At 33.4% G+C, this 17,246-nt stretch overlaps 1 protein-coding gene across 12 annotated transcripts in view; it reads right to left on the bottom strand.

Annotated features, from left to right (window-relative positions):
* RALGAPA1 (Ral GTPase activating protein catalytic subunit alpha 1) overlaps positions 1–17,246 on the bottom strand; it is a 253,551-nt gene that overhangs the window by 209,766 nt on the left and 26,539 nt on the right. For all 12 annotated transcript variants that reach the window (XR_003515516.2, XM_027568751.2, XM_027568756.2 and 9 more), the window contains exons 2-4: positions 6,700–6,810; positions 5,879–5,928; positions 1,288–1,345 (exon numbers count right to left, since the gene is read on the bottom strand). Coding sequence is in view for 11 of the 12 variants with exons in the window: in XM_027568751.2 (XP_027424552.2) it covers positions 1,288–1,345; positions 5,879–5,928; positions 6,700–6,810 (219 nt within the window). In the remaining variant the exon portion in view is untranslated. The remainder of the gene's footprint in view (positions 1–1,287; positions 1,346–5,878; positions 5,929–6,699; positions 6,811–17,246) is intronic.

The raw sequence follows: 17,246 nt of genomic DNA, 5'->3' as shown, positions 1-17,246 counted from the left end.
ACATTTCTATGCAGACATATGTTTTCCTTTCTCTTGGGTATGGTATATCTGGGCATGGAATTGCTGGGCCATAGAGGAGCTCTATGTTTAATATTTTGAGGAACTGCCAGACTGGTTCTCAAAGCAGCTGTGGCATTTTACATTCCCACCAACAGTGTTCGAGGGTTCCAATTTCTCCACAGCCTCACCAATGCTTGTTATTTTTGGCTTATAGTCATCCTAGTAGATGTGAAGTGGTATCTCCTTAAGAGTTGTGATCTGCATTTCCCTACTGACTAACGATGTTGCACATCTCTTCATGTACTTATTGGTCATTTGTATATCTTGGAGAAATGTCTATTCAAATCCTTTGCCCATTTATAAACTATGTCCAAAAAGATTTCACTTGCTATAATGGATTAAAAAATGTGGGGCCTAAGTAAAATCTATGACTTTTGTTTTTAAAAGAAATGAATACACGTTTTACAAATGAATATAAGGCCTATAACATTCTAGTTCAACAATGTAGACAGGGTGGCCATCCACATATTTCCCATGAGAAGGGTCACGAAAATCATTAGCAATCAAAACTGCCACCATTGAGACACCCAAACCAAAGCCAACAATGCTTACCTACAGACTCCTTTCTAAACACAGAGGGGAAAATGTCTGAGAACAAGAGCTCAAGAGCCCTGTGGTGATGTCGTTATTGTTACAAGACCAGACTCCAAACTGGCAAGCACCTTGGCTTAGTTCCTGGGAACAGAAAGTCTATGGTCTCCTCCCTACTTAGTCTCTGACAGTAATCCCACAGCAGGGGTTTTTTTGCCCTTTTTCCTTTTTGGTTTCATTCCATGATCTGGAAAGCTCTCCTCTGGCCCTTCAAGCAAGAAGGTTAACTCTAGTTCCCCTCACTATTTTCTGTGGAGCAAACTGCCGGCTGACACTGCTTGCTTTCAAACCTGGAGCCCAAGTATTCACTCTACTTGGCACTTTACATTTCTCTTCCATTTCTGATTCTGAGATGTTTATTTTGATGCTGAGCCTTTTATTTTTTTGGTTTTTTAGTTTTATCATTACTAAAGTAAAGGAACAGACAGATTAAAGAAATTTAATATGCCATTTTGACTGGAAATCCTTCATCTACATTTTTATCTCATACTCCCATTTAGTCCTGTATTCTTTATATTGTTTTTACTAAAACATAAACTAGAAATTCATTTCAAATAATGACTAACTTACCCACTACAGAGCATTTTCATATATTACCATTATGTCAAATGTGAAATACATGTTTAAATCACTTACCAATACTATGAAACTGCCATCGCTGATGAATTCTCTCTGGAAGAAGTTGTAAAATTTTCTAAAAATCAGTATGAATAAAACAAAGAATGAAAAGCAAGTAATGAGTCCACATTCTATGCAATGTGAAAAATTAAACAAAGAGCTTATAATAAGCCTTTAACAGTTTCTTATGTAAAAGATAGCATCACAAACACAAAACAGTATTTGAGTTAATCTGACAGTACTTCCACTATTTCAGCACTGGCACAGTGATCAATATTTGAAAACACCAAAAACAAAACCCAACAAGATATACTAATGAAGACTTGGAACAAGACATTAAGGAAATTTATCTTTTACAATGATGTGAAAAGTAAGTATATTCCTCTTTATGGATTAAATAACGAACTCTAGGGGCGCCTGGGGGGCTCAGTCGTTAAGCGTCTGCCTTCCGTTCAGGTCATGATCCCAGGGTCCTGGGATCGAGCCCCACATCGGGCTCCCTGCTCGGCGGGAAGCCTGCTTCTCCCTCTCCCACTCCCCCTGCTTGTGTTCCCTCTCTCACTGTGTCTCTCTCTGTCAAATAAATAAAATCTTAAATAAATAAATAAATAAATAACAAACTCTAGCACATTTCAAAATGATCATTTACTGTTCCTAGAATTTCCATATTGTGGATATTACTGATAAGTTCTGAATTCTTTCAGATACTACTATTTGTGTGACATTTTGTCTCACTTTGAGTAGTTCTTCCTCCTGTTTTGATATAAGTAGGGAAAATATTTTGATTTCACAAAAATCACATCAAATATTTGTACTGATTTGATTCATGTGAACCCAAAGGTACTTATATTTACAATGGCTCTAGGTATAAGAACAATATTTAAAAATACAGGATCCTTACAGTTAAACTAATAAAGGTTTTCAATAATTGGAAGTAAACACTTTTTACATGTAACACTTTCAAAATTTTACCTTTCATTCCCTTTACAAATTTGTACCGTGTGAATTATTCTAGTTCAACAGCTGCCTTCCTATGCTACTGAACTATGCTCCCAGTACTCACCCGCTTGCCAAATGAGTTTTGTGTGTGTTTGTTGTTACTGCTCTCTTACTTTATCACTATACTTCAGAAATGCCATGAACCAAAGTGTTCACAAGGGCCAAACACTAGATACTTTTATATATAATGGTATCTCATTAATCCTCAGAACCATCCTAAAGAGAGAGTTTATTAATCTCATTTAAAAAATGAGAAAATGGGTTAAGTAATGTGCTTAAATTAGAAAGTGGAAGAACTGATTCCAATCTTGATAGGCTTAATTCCAAAATGTGTACTTTTATACTATTCTGCCCCAAAAGACAGTATGCATGTTTTACACCTATCTTCCACTTGATATGATCTTATTAGTCCATCTCATACAAGAGAATGATGAAGAAATTTTACATGAATTAAACAAACTTCTTTACCATTGCCCTCCTCAAAGTTCTCTAGCCAACAATTGTATAATTGTATTTATTTTGGTGTGGCAAGAGATAAAATCATAAGTTGAAAAGATAAGTTTGTAAACTACTCAGAAACATTCCTAAATTATGACTATTATACTTCAGATTTAACCTCTTATAAAATGTAAATAAACATGTCTTTATTTTTATGTGGTTACTATAAAGATGAAAAAAATCATGTGTAGTCTTAACAGAAGAAAACAGATTATAAATCCTGCATCATATTAACACTATATAATGATGCTTTTTATTCCAAAAACAGGAAGTCAGTTAATTTATAAATTTCTTTATTTTTAAGAATCATCATTAGTCTCTAAAGGTAGAGGTCAGGCAGATATTACTGTCCCCTTTATAAGTAAAAAAACATCAGCACAAAGGTTAAATATTTCTTCCAAAAGATGAAAGCCCTGTATCTAACACCTTTTTAGTCTAAGAAAATTCAGTCATTCATTAAAGACAAACAACTGATCAGTATATATTACATAAAGGAAAATAAACACTATTTTTTAACAGAAGGAAGGTCCTGAAAGATCTTCCATTAACTAATCAATCCACCTCAGTTTCCTGGACATAGGGCAAGCATGAATGTCTGAAGGAACACTTTCCAGAAATTATTATCTTGCCTTCTCTGCGGATACCTTTTTTTTTTTTTTAAGTTATTTTTCAATCTTATTTCCTTCTCTTGCCTAATTTCCCTGGCTAGCTAGAACCAAGTGCAATATTCAATAGAAATGGCAAGACTGGATACCCTTGTTTTGTTCCTAATCTTAAGAAAGAGGCACTCAGGGGCACCTGGGTGGCTCAGTCTTTAAGGGTCTGCCTTCGGCTCAGGTCATGATCCCGGAGTCCTGGAATCGAGCCCCACATCAGGCTTCCTGCTCGGTGGGAAGCCTGCTTCTCCCTCTCCCACTCCCCCTGCTTGTGTTCCCTCTCTCGCTGTGTCTCTCTCTGTCAAAAAAATGAATAAAATCTTAAAAAAAAAAAAAAAAAAGAAAGAGACACTCAGTATCCAGTACTAGGTATGGTCTTGAATGTGTATTTTTATAGATGTCCTGCAACAAACTGATGATGTTTCCTTTTATTCCCATTTTGTTAGGTGTTTTATCATGAAAAAGTACTGGATTTTGCCAAATGCTTTTTCTTTGTCTATTGATAATAACATGCATTTTTTTGTCTTTTATTATTATACACTAGTTGGTTAATTTTTAGATGTTAAATTTTGTATTTAGTAGATAAATCCCACTTCGTGATGTTGTATAATCCTTTTAATCCTTTTTATATGTATCTTGGTTTGGTTTACTTTTTTTTTTAGGATTTTTGTGTGTCAATACTCATGAAAATATTTTATTGTAATTCTCTTTCCTTGTTTTTGTCTGGTTTTGATTGGGTAATACTGGCCTCATTGAATGAACTGTGAAATATCATCTTTTTTTAATTAAAGAATTTGTGAAGAACTGGTATTTTTCTTTAAATGTCTGGTTAAAATTCACTAGTGAAGTCATCTGGGTCTGGGCTTTTCTTGGTGGGATTTTATTTAAATACTAATTCAGTTTTTCACTAGTTCTAACTCCTTCAGGTTTTCTATTTCTTTTTAAATCTCACAGCTTTCTGTCTTTATAGAAACGTTTCCATTTTATGTATCAAATTTGTTGGCATACAGTTGGTCATAGGATTTTCTTACAATTTCTATAAAGTTGGTAGTGATATTCCTTTTTAATTCCTGAATTTAGTAATTTTAATTCTTCATTCTTTTTACTTAGTAAGGTAACTATTATTAGTTTTCTTGATCTTTTTCAATGAACTGATTTTTTGTTCTGTTGGTTCTCTCCATTTTTTAAATCTTTCTTCCATTTATTTCTGCTATAATCTTTATTATTTCTTTTTATCTGCTTGCTTTAGGTTTAATTTGCTCCTTTTTCTAGTTTCTTAAGGTGGAAGCTTAGGTAATTGATGGGATATAATTCTTCCTTTTATCATATAGTTTATAACTATAAATTTTCCTCTGAGTGCTTGGTTAGCTGCATTCCCTAAGTTTTGGTATGTCATATCTTTCTGTGAGCCATTGATTATTTGGGGCTGTGTTCATTAATTTCCACATATTTATGAATTTACAAAATTTCCTTGTTATTGATTTCCTCATTTAATTTCATATTAGAGAACATAATTTGAATGAGTTCTGCTGATACTTTCATTCTTTCTCAAAACATCTATGTTTTAACATTCCCCTTGTAAATAGTTCATGCAAACACCTGAAGAGATAAACATAAGCCAATTCCTCAGGGACAATGAATACTGAAAATAAACAGCACAATAGGTACCAAGGCTAGTTACTTCCATCTAGAACTCTTAAAAAAACAAAAACAAAAACCATTCTTTTTTTTTAACTGTGACTAAAATCAACAGCTAAATCAATACCTAAGAGAGATATCAGATTGTTCAAATTCTTCTAAACCATATCAAAGTACCCAAAGTATAAAACAGTGAATTATCTTTAATTACCAAAGACAAAATAGCTCAATGTTGAGACATGGATTTCCAAATTCTTTACTGTCTTTCAAGTCACAGGATCTAATCCTGGCTTTCTCCAGATCTCTGAATTCTTGCTAAAGATCAGAATACTCCTATCATTGCTTGATTTGAAAGACAGAATGGAGAGGCAAGGAGTTATTTTAAAAGTGAGAGGACCCTAATTTTTATCAGTACGCCAAAAACAAAATATAAATTTTAGTAGAGCATCAAATGTTGCTACTTCTTTCTGTTTATTTAACAATAAAGACTTGTCCCAACCCAATCCAAAATAATACAGAAAAATAATTTATAAAACACTTAACTATTTTATAGTATTACCAATCTTGTGGTGTCAAGTGTATAAAACATAATTCTACTTCTACCTAAAAACAACACATGTATCTCAAAAAATAATTAAGAATTAAGTCAGATATATTTTTAGGTCAAAAAATGTGATTCAGTTCTTAGAAAGCACAGCAAATTCAGTCTTTTGATATATGCTATTTTATAGTTTCAATATATTCCTTTGTACATATTGTATATATTTCCCTCCAAGAATTATTTTGGAGGGAAAAAAAGTTGATTGGCAGATACTTACCTCAAAAATAAAAAGTATAGCATCCAATTCCTCCCTCTGAGACTTGTGACCTAAAACATTTTTACAGAAAAATATTTTAATTATTACCATTTTGTCCTCACTGTTACCATTTAAAAAGCTTAAAATATTTCAAGCACTAAAGTATTTTCTCAGGGATTTTTTAATAAAATGTTTAAAGCATATTCTGTTTAATGTATAGACAATATTGTAGCATCTCTATTCTTTTCAACAATTAAATTTAGATTCTACATATTTATATCTAAAAACAAATAACATACTGTGGAAGGGTGCCTGGGTGGCTCAGTCAGTTAAGTGTCTGCCTTGGGCTCAGGTCATGATCTCAGAGTCCTGGGATCAAGTTCTGCCTGGGGCTCCCTGGTCAGTGGGGAGTATGTTTTTCCCTCTCCTTCTGCCCCTTCCCCCACCCATGTGCATGTGCACGCGCTCTCTCTCTCAAATAAATAAATAAAATCTTTTTTAAAAAAACAAAAAAATATACTGGGGAGAACTTAGAATAAATTCTGAAAATGAAAATATGAGAATGACTGCTCAAACTTCACAGGCATCTAAAGGCAGAGCAAAGAAAGTGAGGAAACAGGTCAATAAATCTGACCAGGTAAAAAGCAAATCTTCCAAGCCTTCTCAAAAGAATGAAGACAGTATTACTAATCCATGCTTTGAAAGGGTATCTAAAAGATGTTTCACAAAAAAAAAGCGAAATAACATTAAAATTCCAATGTCCAAGAGTCTATTTTTAAGTGGATACTTATGACAATTGTTTGAAACATCAACATAAACCAGGACCAATTATAACATCTTACCTTTCTGTTTAAGACTAGCTTCAATAGTCACAAAATTCTCAAAGAACACGTAATATATATGTGAAAAATGTTGGTCAAAAAACTGTTTAAGATCAATAGACTCTGCATTCTCTGAAAAGGAAACAAAAAGTTTTTAGTGACTACATATATGTTAAATCATGTTAAGCAAATAGTCATAGCGGCGAGTTTCCTTCAAAAAAGTCAAAGAACTGCTCCTAAAATTTTATCCTATTAAATATTTGAGATATGCATTTATTTATATCCTTGTTATCACAACTTTAGTTTTTAAAAATTTTAGTTTTAATTTTAAAAACAGGTTGAAGGGCACCTGGGTGGCTGAGTCAGGTAAGTGTCTGCCTTCACTGAGGTCCTGATCTCAGGGTCCTCATCCTGGGATCCAGCTCCTGCGTCCCTCTCCCTCTGCACGTGCCCCCGCCCCCGACTTGTATGCTCTCTCTCTCTCAAATAAATAAAATCTTAAAAAACAAAAACAAAAACAGGTTAAATCAGGTTATCATAATCTTTGTTTCCAAAAAAAAAAAACCAAAACAATGTCTCAGAGATTTATTCAAAATTTATTTTGAGGGCGCCTGGGTGGCTCAGTTGGTTAAGTGTCTGCCTTCGGCTCAGGTCATGATCCCGGAGTCCTGGGATCGAGCCCCATGTTGGGCTCCCTGCTCAGCGGGAAGCCTGCTTCTCCCTCTGACCCTCTCCCCTCTCATGCTGTTTCTCTCTCTCTCTCTCTCCCTCAAATAAATAAACAAAATCTTAAAAAAATTTTTTTATTTTGAATATTTAACCAAACCAAAGAAAGAAGTCAAGTTTTAGTTTCAACTCACAGCTATGCTTCTCTCAACTTATCCCCAAGACAGTTTAAAAACAGTATTCCTAAGAGTAATTATATATCTTATCTAAAACACATTTATTCAGTAAATAGGTACATAATAAGAAACTTTATAAATAGGCACTTAGGTATTACAAAGCTCAAATACAGATAATATTGCTTTAAAGGAATTGTCACTATAGTCCAGGGCACACAAAATCAAACATATAGCTGTATGCACATTAGAAAGTGTTAGGTACTGAAAGTGAAGTTACAAAGTATAATGGCAACTTAGAAACACAAAATTACTTTCAAAACTAAAAGAGGGGGGAAAGTAGGAAAGCTTAACAGAGGATTTATTATTTGAAAAGATTTTTAAGGAAAGAAAGGACTTTGAACATGAAGTGGTGGAGGGCATTCTAGGCATAAGCAAAGACAAAAAGGTGAGGAAACTATGAAACATGACAGGATACAGAAAAAATAATTCATTTTAGTTAGAGCCTAAAACATTTTGATAAAAATAAAGTTGAAAAAATAGCCTTGAAATATGTTGTAAAATGTCTTGAATGCAAAGTAAAGGAGACAAATTATTATTCAAAGCAAGATGCAGACGTGTATATATATATTATGCATTTTGTTGTTTGGTTTATTTTCAAGGAGACTGAGAAGGTTGAAGAAAAAGGGGAATAGAGAATTTTTATTTTTAATAAATATTTCCTATTATTCAACTTTGTTTGCAAAAAGCACCTACTTCTGGGGCGCCTGGGATGCTCAGTCGATTAAGTAAGTGTCTGCCTTCAGCTCAGGTCATGATCCCGGGGTCCTGGGATCGAGCCCTACATCAGGCTCCCTGCTCAGTGGGGAGCCTGCTTCTCCTTCTCCCTCTGCCACTCCCCCTGCTCGTGCTTTCTCTCTCTCTCTCTCTCTCTCAAATAAAATCTTTAAAAAAATTTAAAAAGCACATATTTCTTTTATAATGAAAAATAAATTTGTAAAAGGCACTGGAAAAAAAAGATTTTTGAAGCTGGGAGTGAGATGAGAATAAACTACTAATTGTTATGAAACTCAAAGGTAAATATCAGTTAATTTCTTGAAATGCTCTAAGGCTCAATAGAAGATTTCAGAATAAAGTTAAATAGTGAACAACATATAGATAGCCCTTTAAACTCTCTTTCATGTATTATCTTACCCTGTGAATAATCATAATGATTTTTTAGTGATATCTTGTCCATGGAATTTTCCAAGACTGTTTCCCCTTTGCTCCACCCTCTCAAAGGAAGGGATGGATGCCCTCTCCTCTCTATTCCCCTGGATTCTCTACATTTCTATCTTATGGAAATAACTGTTTCACATGGCTTTTTGTCTTCTTTCCAGGACTAGTCTATAGCTTTTTTAGAATATAAGCTGTGTCTATCTTAGTATTCCCAAAACCTAACACAGTGCTCAGCCCATATGTACTCAAATATGTTTTACTACTGATAAAACAAGTTATTTTAACTTTATCAGATTCATTTATTAGCTTGCAAATTTTTATACTAGAAAAGACTGCATAACCTCCTGACAGGTAAAACATTGCTTCATCTAGACTGGAATTAGAACACCCAGATTCTACTCCTATCAGTAACACTACCTGTGTGACTTTTCACAGAACTAGAAAAACATAATGGCTAACATAAACTGAATGTTTCCTATATGTTAGACACTGTTGTAAGTGATTTACAGGACTGAATTCCTATAATTCTCACAATGACACTATGAAATAAGTACTATTATTATCCCTATTTTATAGATGAGGGAACAGGCACAGAGAGTTTAAGTAATTCCGCTAGTAAAAAGCAGAGACAGGGATTTAAACAATACAGCCTGGATCCACTGCCCATGCTCTTAACCTTATGTTATTCAGCCTCCAGTGTAATAGGAATAGAACACTAGTAATTTATTATCTGCCATAGGAAGATATAAAGTCATCAAATACTAAACATATTTTATAGACTTTCAAAAAAAAACATACACAACTGAGAAAAACAGGAAAAGTATTCTATTTTTCCCCCACACAGTAGTTTAGAGTAACAAAGACTATGAAATTAGAATAAGTAGGCTACTATAATTAGCTCTACATTTCCTGAAGTTAATGTTTCAAACGCAACTAATGTTCCAGAGGAAAGAAAATGAAAGAATAACAAAGCAAAACAAAAAAATCAAAACAAAGCAAAAGCAAACATGAATCAACTCCAGATTTTACAACCTAATTTAGGAGCCAAGACAGTCTCTTGATTTCCTTCTCACACAGCATGTTAGGAAAGCCTGGTAACTACATATTTGCTAAAAAGATACTGAATCAAAATTAGACTAATTTCCTTTTGACTCCCTATCTATTTATAATGAACTAGTCAGCAAATAAAAACTCTTCTACAAAATATTTTTGATCACCAGTTCACTAAATTTATAGTGGGGGAAAGCAGGGTAGGAAATAAACAAAACAAAAAAACAAGGGAGAGGTTAAAAACACAAATGGATAAATTACAAATCATACACTATTAGGCTGGATAAATTATAAATAATACACGATTAGGCTCCCAAAAAAGGGGGAGGGGATATATGGGAAGGGAAAATAAATTGAGAAATGGGAGGAAGAGAAAAAAGGACAAAGGGAGGAAACTGAGAAGTTGGAGCACAGAACTGAAGCTATTACTCAAAAGTAAGACAGAGAATAAGAACAAGATGGAAAATATAAAGATAAGGATAACAGACTACCTAAGAAGTTCCAGGAAGAAAATGTACAATATTCAAAAAAATAATATCTATGAACTATCTACAATCTTCAGACTAAAAATGGCATATTGAGTCTCAAGCAGGATAAATACAAATCTACACGTGGACACATCCTAACACCAAAAACAAAATGGAAATATTAAAACAACAAAAATTACCTATACAAGAGTATCAAAACTAACAGCAGACTTCTCATCAGCCCAATAGAAGCAGGAAGACAATGCAACTTTATAGTGAAACTAAGGAAAAATAATAGACAACCTAAAGTTCTATACTCAGCTAAAGTACTGTTCAGTAACATGAACATGAAAATGAAGAAAAGGCATTTTCTAACAGCCTTAGAGTTTAAAACTCGAAAAACCTCACTCAAACTCAAAAAAAATATGAGATTTCTGAAAGAGGAGAAATACTCATATAGAAGTGAAAAAAGCAAAACAGAGCAAAAAACTGGAAAATGTATGGGTAAATCTAAATGAATACCGACTGTTTAAAAAAAAGAAAAACTAGTAACACAAAGGTTACTAACCAGGAGGAAGTAAAATAATAGGCAATAATGTCAAAGATGAAACAAATGCTAGAAAGAATATTTTAAGATCTTCGTTGAAAGGATGATAGAAATACTGATCAATTCTGACTTTAATATTAGTATACTAGTGAAATTTTTTGAGTTACCACTAAAAGAGTAATAACAGAATGCAAAACTTTGAACCACTGGAAGAGGGAAATATAGAAAAGTTTAAGCTGGGCGCCTGGGTGGCTCAGATGGTTAAGCGTCTGTCTTCGGCTCAGGTCACGATCCCAGGGTCCTGGGATCGAGTCCCGCATCGGGCTCCCTGCTCCTTGGGAGCCTGCTTCTCCCTCTGCTTCTCTCTCTCTCTCTCTCTCCCCCCCTCCCCTCTCATGAATAAATAAATAAAATCTTTAAAAAAAAAAAAAAGTTTATGCTAACAGAAATGAGTAAAGAAAAGCACCCCAATAAAGATGAATGAGGTGATAAAAATAAATATAAACACACAGTATTTACAAAAAAAAAGTTAATGAATTAAATGCTTCAAATAAGAGATAGTTGTCATCACACTGCATTTTAAGACACCCACAAATACTACGGTATTTACTAAGAACAAAAATTTTAACCCAAAATGATTAAAGGAATGAAATATATCACTTAGATACTAACCAAAAATACCAATGTTGATTCCTTGATAAAAGTCAAAGCAAATATTAAGGCAAGGATTACTACAATTAAAGAAGATCAATGTATTTTGATAAAAGGTTGTATTTACCAGGAAGCTTTAATTCCACATTTGCATGAAAAGTTTCAAAATATAAAAAGCAAAGACCAACAAATTTCTAAGGAGAAACAAACTCACTAATTGTGTGGTAGATTTTATACATCTGTTTCCTATTTAATAGAGACAAGACTAGTAAGTCCACAGAAGATTTGAACAACACACTTAGTATTAACTAATAAAACTCTACTAAATAAAACTCTAAATCCAACAGAGAATAAATCTTTTCATTCAAAAGTGGTATATTTACAAAACTAAATAAGGACACAAACAGAAAAATTACCAAGAGTCACATACCACAAACTATACCCTCTGACGGAAAGGAAATAAATAAAGCATGAATAACGAAAGCTAACTCCAATATTAAAGGAGGAGTGTAACAGAAAGGAACAAAGATAAAAGTCCCAGGCATTCACACAGGCCAAAAAGAGTGCCTATTCCCACAAACTAGATTAGAAAGACTCATATTTCATAGAGCAATTTACCCTAGACTGAAGAACATTACTTAAAGCCCCCCAAAATATCAGAAAAGCAAGATACACAAGGATCAAACTGCTTCTGGTAAGTGAATCCCAGAACAGGAAAAGACCTCAAGGAAATTCATAGGTATACAAAATATCCAGGACCCAAAAAGGTAAAATTCACAATGTCTTATATATAATTGATGATTACCAGGCATGCAAAGCAGGAAAACCTAATTCATAATGAAGAGAGCAATCATTGTCAGATTTAAACTACATTTTAACACAGGTACGAAAATGAGCAGAAAAGGGCATTAAAATAGTTGCTCTAACTGTATTCCATATATCGAAGAAGTTGAGAATGAAAGACATAAAAAAAGAAACATCCAAACCAAACTTCTATAGGTAAAAACTACAGTGTAGATGGTGTAAACTAGACTAGCTTGGAATTAAGCCATAGCAATAGAAACTACCCAAAAGAAACACAACAGAAAAATGATAATCAAAAAAATTGAAAAGCACATTAATGAACAGCTTCAAGTGGCCTAATAATATGAATAATTGAAAACTCCAAGGAGGAGGAGCAGAAAAATATTTGGAGAATAAATGGCTGAAAATCTTCAAGCTTGATGCAAATCACAAATCCACATATGCATGAAGCTCAAAAAAACTCCAAAAACACGAAAAATTCACCAAGGCACATAATGATTAAATTGCTCAAAATGGTAAGAAAAAAAATCTTAAAAGCAGCTGGAAAAAAAAGAAAACAAAATGTTGCATAGTAACTAACATAAAGATGACATCAGATTTTTCATTAGAAACAATGCAAATAAAAACAATATGTATCTTTAAAGCACTAAAAAAAAAAAAAACTGTCCAGCTGAATTCTGTATCCTGTAAAAATCTTTCAAAAACAGAGGCAAAATAAAGACATTTTAAACATACAAAAGCTGAAAGAATTCATCAGCAATAGACCCAAATACTACTAAAAATGATAAAGTCTTTCAAGCAGAAGGAAATATCAGACAGAAATATGGATCTGAAAATAGTAACAACAGAGTAAATGCCTAAGATTTTCTTTTATTATTCTAAACTTTTCCAAAGATAACTACGCAAACAAAAATAATAATGCATTGTGTAGTTTATACCATATGTAAAGTAAAATGCACAAAAATAAAAGTATATAGGTTGGAAAGGGAAAAATGAAGTCAACTATTGTAACATTCTTACATGACAAGTTGTGTACTCACACTTGAAGGCAGACTTTAATATGTTTAAGATATATACTATAAACACTAAAACAACTACTAAAACAAAACAGAAAAAGTACTGGCAATGACCAAAAAAGGAGATAATATAAAATCACAAAAAATACTTAATGGATCCAAATGAAGACAGAAAAAGAGAAACAATGATCAATAGGGATAAATAACAAAGAATAGATAACAGATTCTAAACTAGGCATATCAATAATCACACTAAATAAAAATGATTCCCCCAAAATATCAAAGACTGTCAAAATGGATAAAAAAACAAAACCCAATTATACACTGCCCACAAGAAATAAAAACTGTACACTTAAAATATATGCAGTTTACTATGTATCAGTTATGTCTCAATAAACCTATTTAAAAAATTAATCATACAGATTCAAGACAATTTATGTTTTCTGAAGTGAAGGGAGGGAGGGGAATGGAACTCCAAAAATGGAGTAAGTAATATTCTAGGAAGTGCCATGATCCACAGAATATTTTCTTAATACCTAAACCTATGACCACCTGTGTCCACAGAAGCCTGCTGCACATGTGAATGTATTCTTCACAAGAAAAAAATTTAAGAATCTCTGAAAGCACTCAGAATACATTTATGAAGGAATTTAAAGCAACATAAAACCCCAAAATGACAATTTTTTAATGTTTTCACAAGTATAGTCTAGTGACTCAACACTAATCATAAGAAGTAATTTCAACTAGAAACACTGACTCCTAGAAAATAATCATTAAGACTGATTTTCATTTTTATATAATGAACCAATATGAAAGTAAATAGAAATGGCAAGCTCATTCTTGTATTTAACAATGTAGCAGGCAGGCAAGTTAACTTCTCTACTGATAACTGTCCTGAGTGATTTAATTCATAAAAATAAATCTAGGGACCTTTCTCCTGTTCAAAAGCTTAAGATGTTTGTTTTTATCTTTCAAATATATTTATTCATTATTCCTTCACTATAAAAAGCAGATACAAATAACAAGCATCCTGCTGGAAACCATACTAAAAACCTACTAAAATTTCAAAGCAAGCAAAATAGTTTTAAGATATGTAGTTTATCTCCTTATCAAACTGATGCTTCAAAATAACTGCAGAAAAGCTCCTGACATGTGATTATGGTTACAACTGATGGCAAGATAATAACTTCTGGAACTAAAAAGGAAAAGAGAAAACACTAAAGGAAACATTGGTAAGTGACCATGATCTCAAAGTAATTATTTCTAAGTCTCATTCAACTCTATAAAATAAAATACAATAAAAATTATTCTCCTGCCTTTAGGATTCCACAATGAACAGAGAGAAAATGAGACATAGTGAAGAGAATCTAACTTACACAAAGATACAATGTCTCATTTAAGAGCAAAATCAATTTCATTTTATCAAACATTATACTATTAGCTAAGCGTGAGTGTAAGACAAAAGCAATTATAATCACTTATGCTTACTTAATATTTTACATTTGCATAGACAACACTTTTACAGTTACTTATACATGACCTTACTCATTCTCCACAATTATGTTTTTGAAACAAGTATATTATCTCCATTTTATAAAGAAACTAAGCCTGAGAGAAGTTAGGTAACTTGCCCAGGTCGTCCTAAACTACTAAATGGCTCCAAATCAGCTCTTCGGCGTCCTCAATCAACAATATTAGAATAGCCACACTTCAGGCAGCAGGTCATAGCATAAAATAACCTCCTGACCATTTTAAATCAAACTCTTTCTGAAAGAACAGTATTTTTAAAGAATTATTTGAAGGCTACACAGAGGCTGAGGTGGATTGTTTGAAGACTGAGAACAAGTAAAGAGTTAAAGATACCAAGAATTCAGAGGATTTAGTCCACTTGCATGCATACTGCCCTAAAGTATCTCTCCTTATCTTGGCTAATCATATCCTCCTTCATTTTATTACAATACTTAAAATTTTACTCATTAAATTCATTTGTGAAAGCAATCCATTCCAATACATAGTGTAAGGATTTAAACACCATTCATGTATTAGTGTAAATTGGTATAAGCTGCGGGCACCTGGGTGGCTCAGTTGGTTAAGCGACTGCCTTCGGCTCAGGTAATGATCCTGGAGTCCCGGGATCGAGTCCCACATCAGGCTCCCTGCTCAGCAGGGAGTCTGCTTCTCCCTCTGACCCTCTTCCCCCTCGTGCTCTCTATCTCTCATTCTCTCTCTCTCAAATAAATAAAATCTTAAAAAAAAAATTGGTATAAGCTGCTTTCCTCATAAAAGAGCAAAGAAAGAAAAGAATTCTGATATGGCTGTAAAGATGTAAAGGAAAGAAGGTAATATTTATTGAACATCCACTGTTTTCTAAGGAATGAGCGAAACACTTTTCTTTGTTTTCTTAGTTCTCCCAGAATCTTCAAAGGATAGGTCCCTATATTAACTTCATTCCCTACCTCCCTCTTCACTTAAAACTAAACTGAAAAGATTCAAGGAAACCAGGACAAAACCAAGTTGGTATAAGTGTAAGGTAAAAATTCTATGTCTTATTCTATGCCACTTCCCAAGACAGGCAAATGGCTGTGATATTAAAGTTTAGGGCTAAACAGGACATTGAGTGCTAAAGGGAAAGTATAAGAAAAATTATTGGGAGAATATTAGCAACAGTGACCAATTAAAACTTCGATGGGATCAGAAAAGGGGGTGAGCACTCCTTTTTTTTCCTCTACATTCTTCCATCTCCATTATGAACTTCTCTTCCTCTGTACCCACCCCTTTGAATGTTGGGGTCTATCAGGAATATCTCCTCTTCCACCTTCATTAAATACTGCAAAATGAACTCTATCTATATACAAATACCTCTCAAATCCATAGGTGCTGTTTCATGGCCTCTCCTGAGGACTACCTATTCAATTACAACTTCACAGGTATCTCACATTCATCTTGACCCCCAAGTAAATCCACTTCCCTTCATCTTCTCTAGCTTCTGTATTCCCTTCGTAGGTTGGTAATACCACTTATCTCTTAAGCCTGACATTTCAGACTCATTCCCCCTCTTTTTAACTCTCTCCTCCCATCCCACCCCTTATCCCTCAACAATCATTCATTTTCTTGCCAAGTTTACCTTCCTAAATACTTCTGCAGTACATTTCTTTCTCTCTATTCCCATCCCCCTGCCATTTAGTTTTGTACTTATGGTCTCTTGCCTGAATTTTATTAGTAGTCTTCCATCTCCTATTAGTTTATCCAACTATAAACTAATAATGCAGCAGCAGAAAGAAAAATTAAGAAAACAATCCCATTTACATTGCACCAAGAATAAGAGACCTAGGAATAAATGTAACCAGAGATGAAAGTACTCTGAAAACTATGAAACACTGAGGAAAGAAATTAAAAATGACCCAAAGAAATGGAAAGACGTTCCATGCTCATGGATTAGAAGAACAAATATTGTTAAAATGTCTATACTACTACTTAAAGCAATCTATAGATTTAATGCATTTCCTATCAGAATACCAACAGCATTTTTCACAGAATGAGAACAAACAATCCTAAAATTTGTATGGAACCACAAAAATCAAACCAAACCAAAACAAAAAACCCTGAATGGCCAAAGCAATCTTGAAAAAGAAAAATAAAACTGAAGGTATCACAATTCCAGACTTCGAGTTATATTACAAAGCTATAATGATTAAAACAGTATGATACTAGCACAGAAATAGACACATAGATCACTGGAACAGAAGAGAAAGCCCAGAAATAAACCCACAATTATATAGTCAATTAATCTTCAACAAAAAGAAAAGAATATGCAATAGGAAAAAGTCTACATACAAAAGAATGAAACTGGACCATCTTCTTACACCATACACAAAAATAAAGTCAAAATGGATTACGGATCTAAATGTGAGACCATTTTTATGGAAAAATCCTTGAAGAGAGCACAGGCAGTAATTTCTCTGACACTGGTCATAGC

Source organism: Zalophus californianus, chromosome 6 (assembly GCF_009762305.2).
Source record: "Zalophus californianus isolate mZalCal1 chromosome 6, mZalCal1.pri.v2, whole genome shotgun sequence".
Lineage (NCBI taxonomy): Eukaryota > Metazoa > Chordata > Mammalia > Carnivora > Otariidae > Zalophus > Zalophus californianus.
The sequence above is the reverse complement of the archived record's forward strand: the minus strand, read 5'-3'. Positions and strand labels throughout refer to the sequence as shown.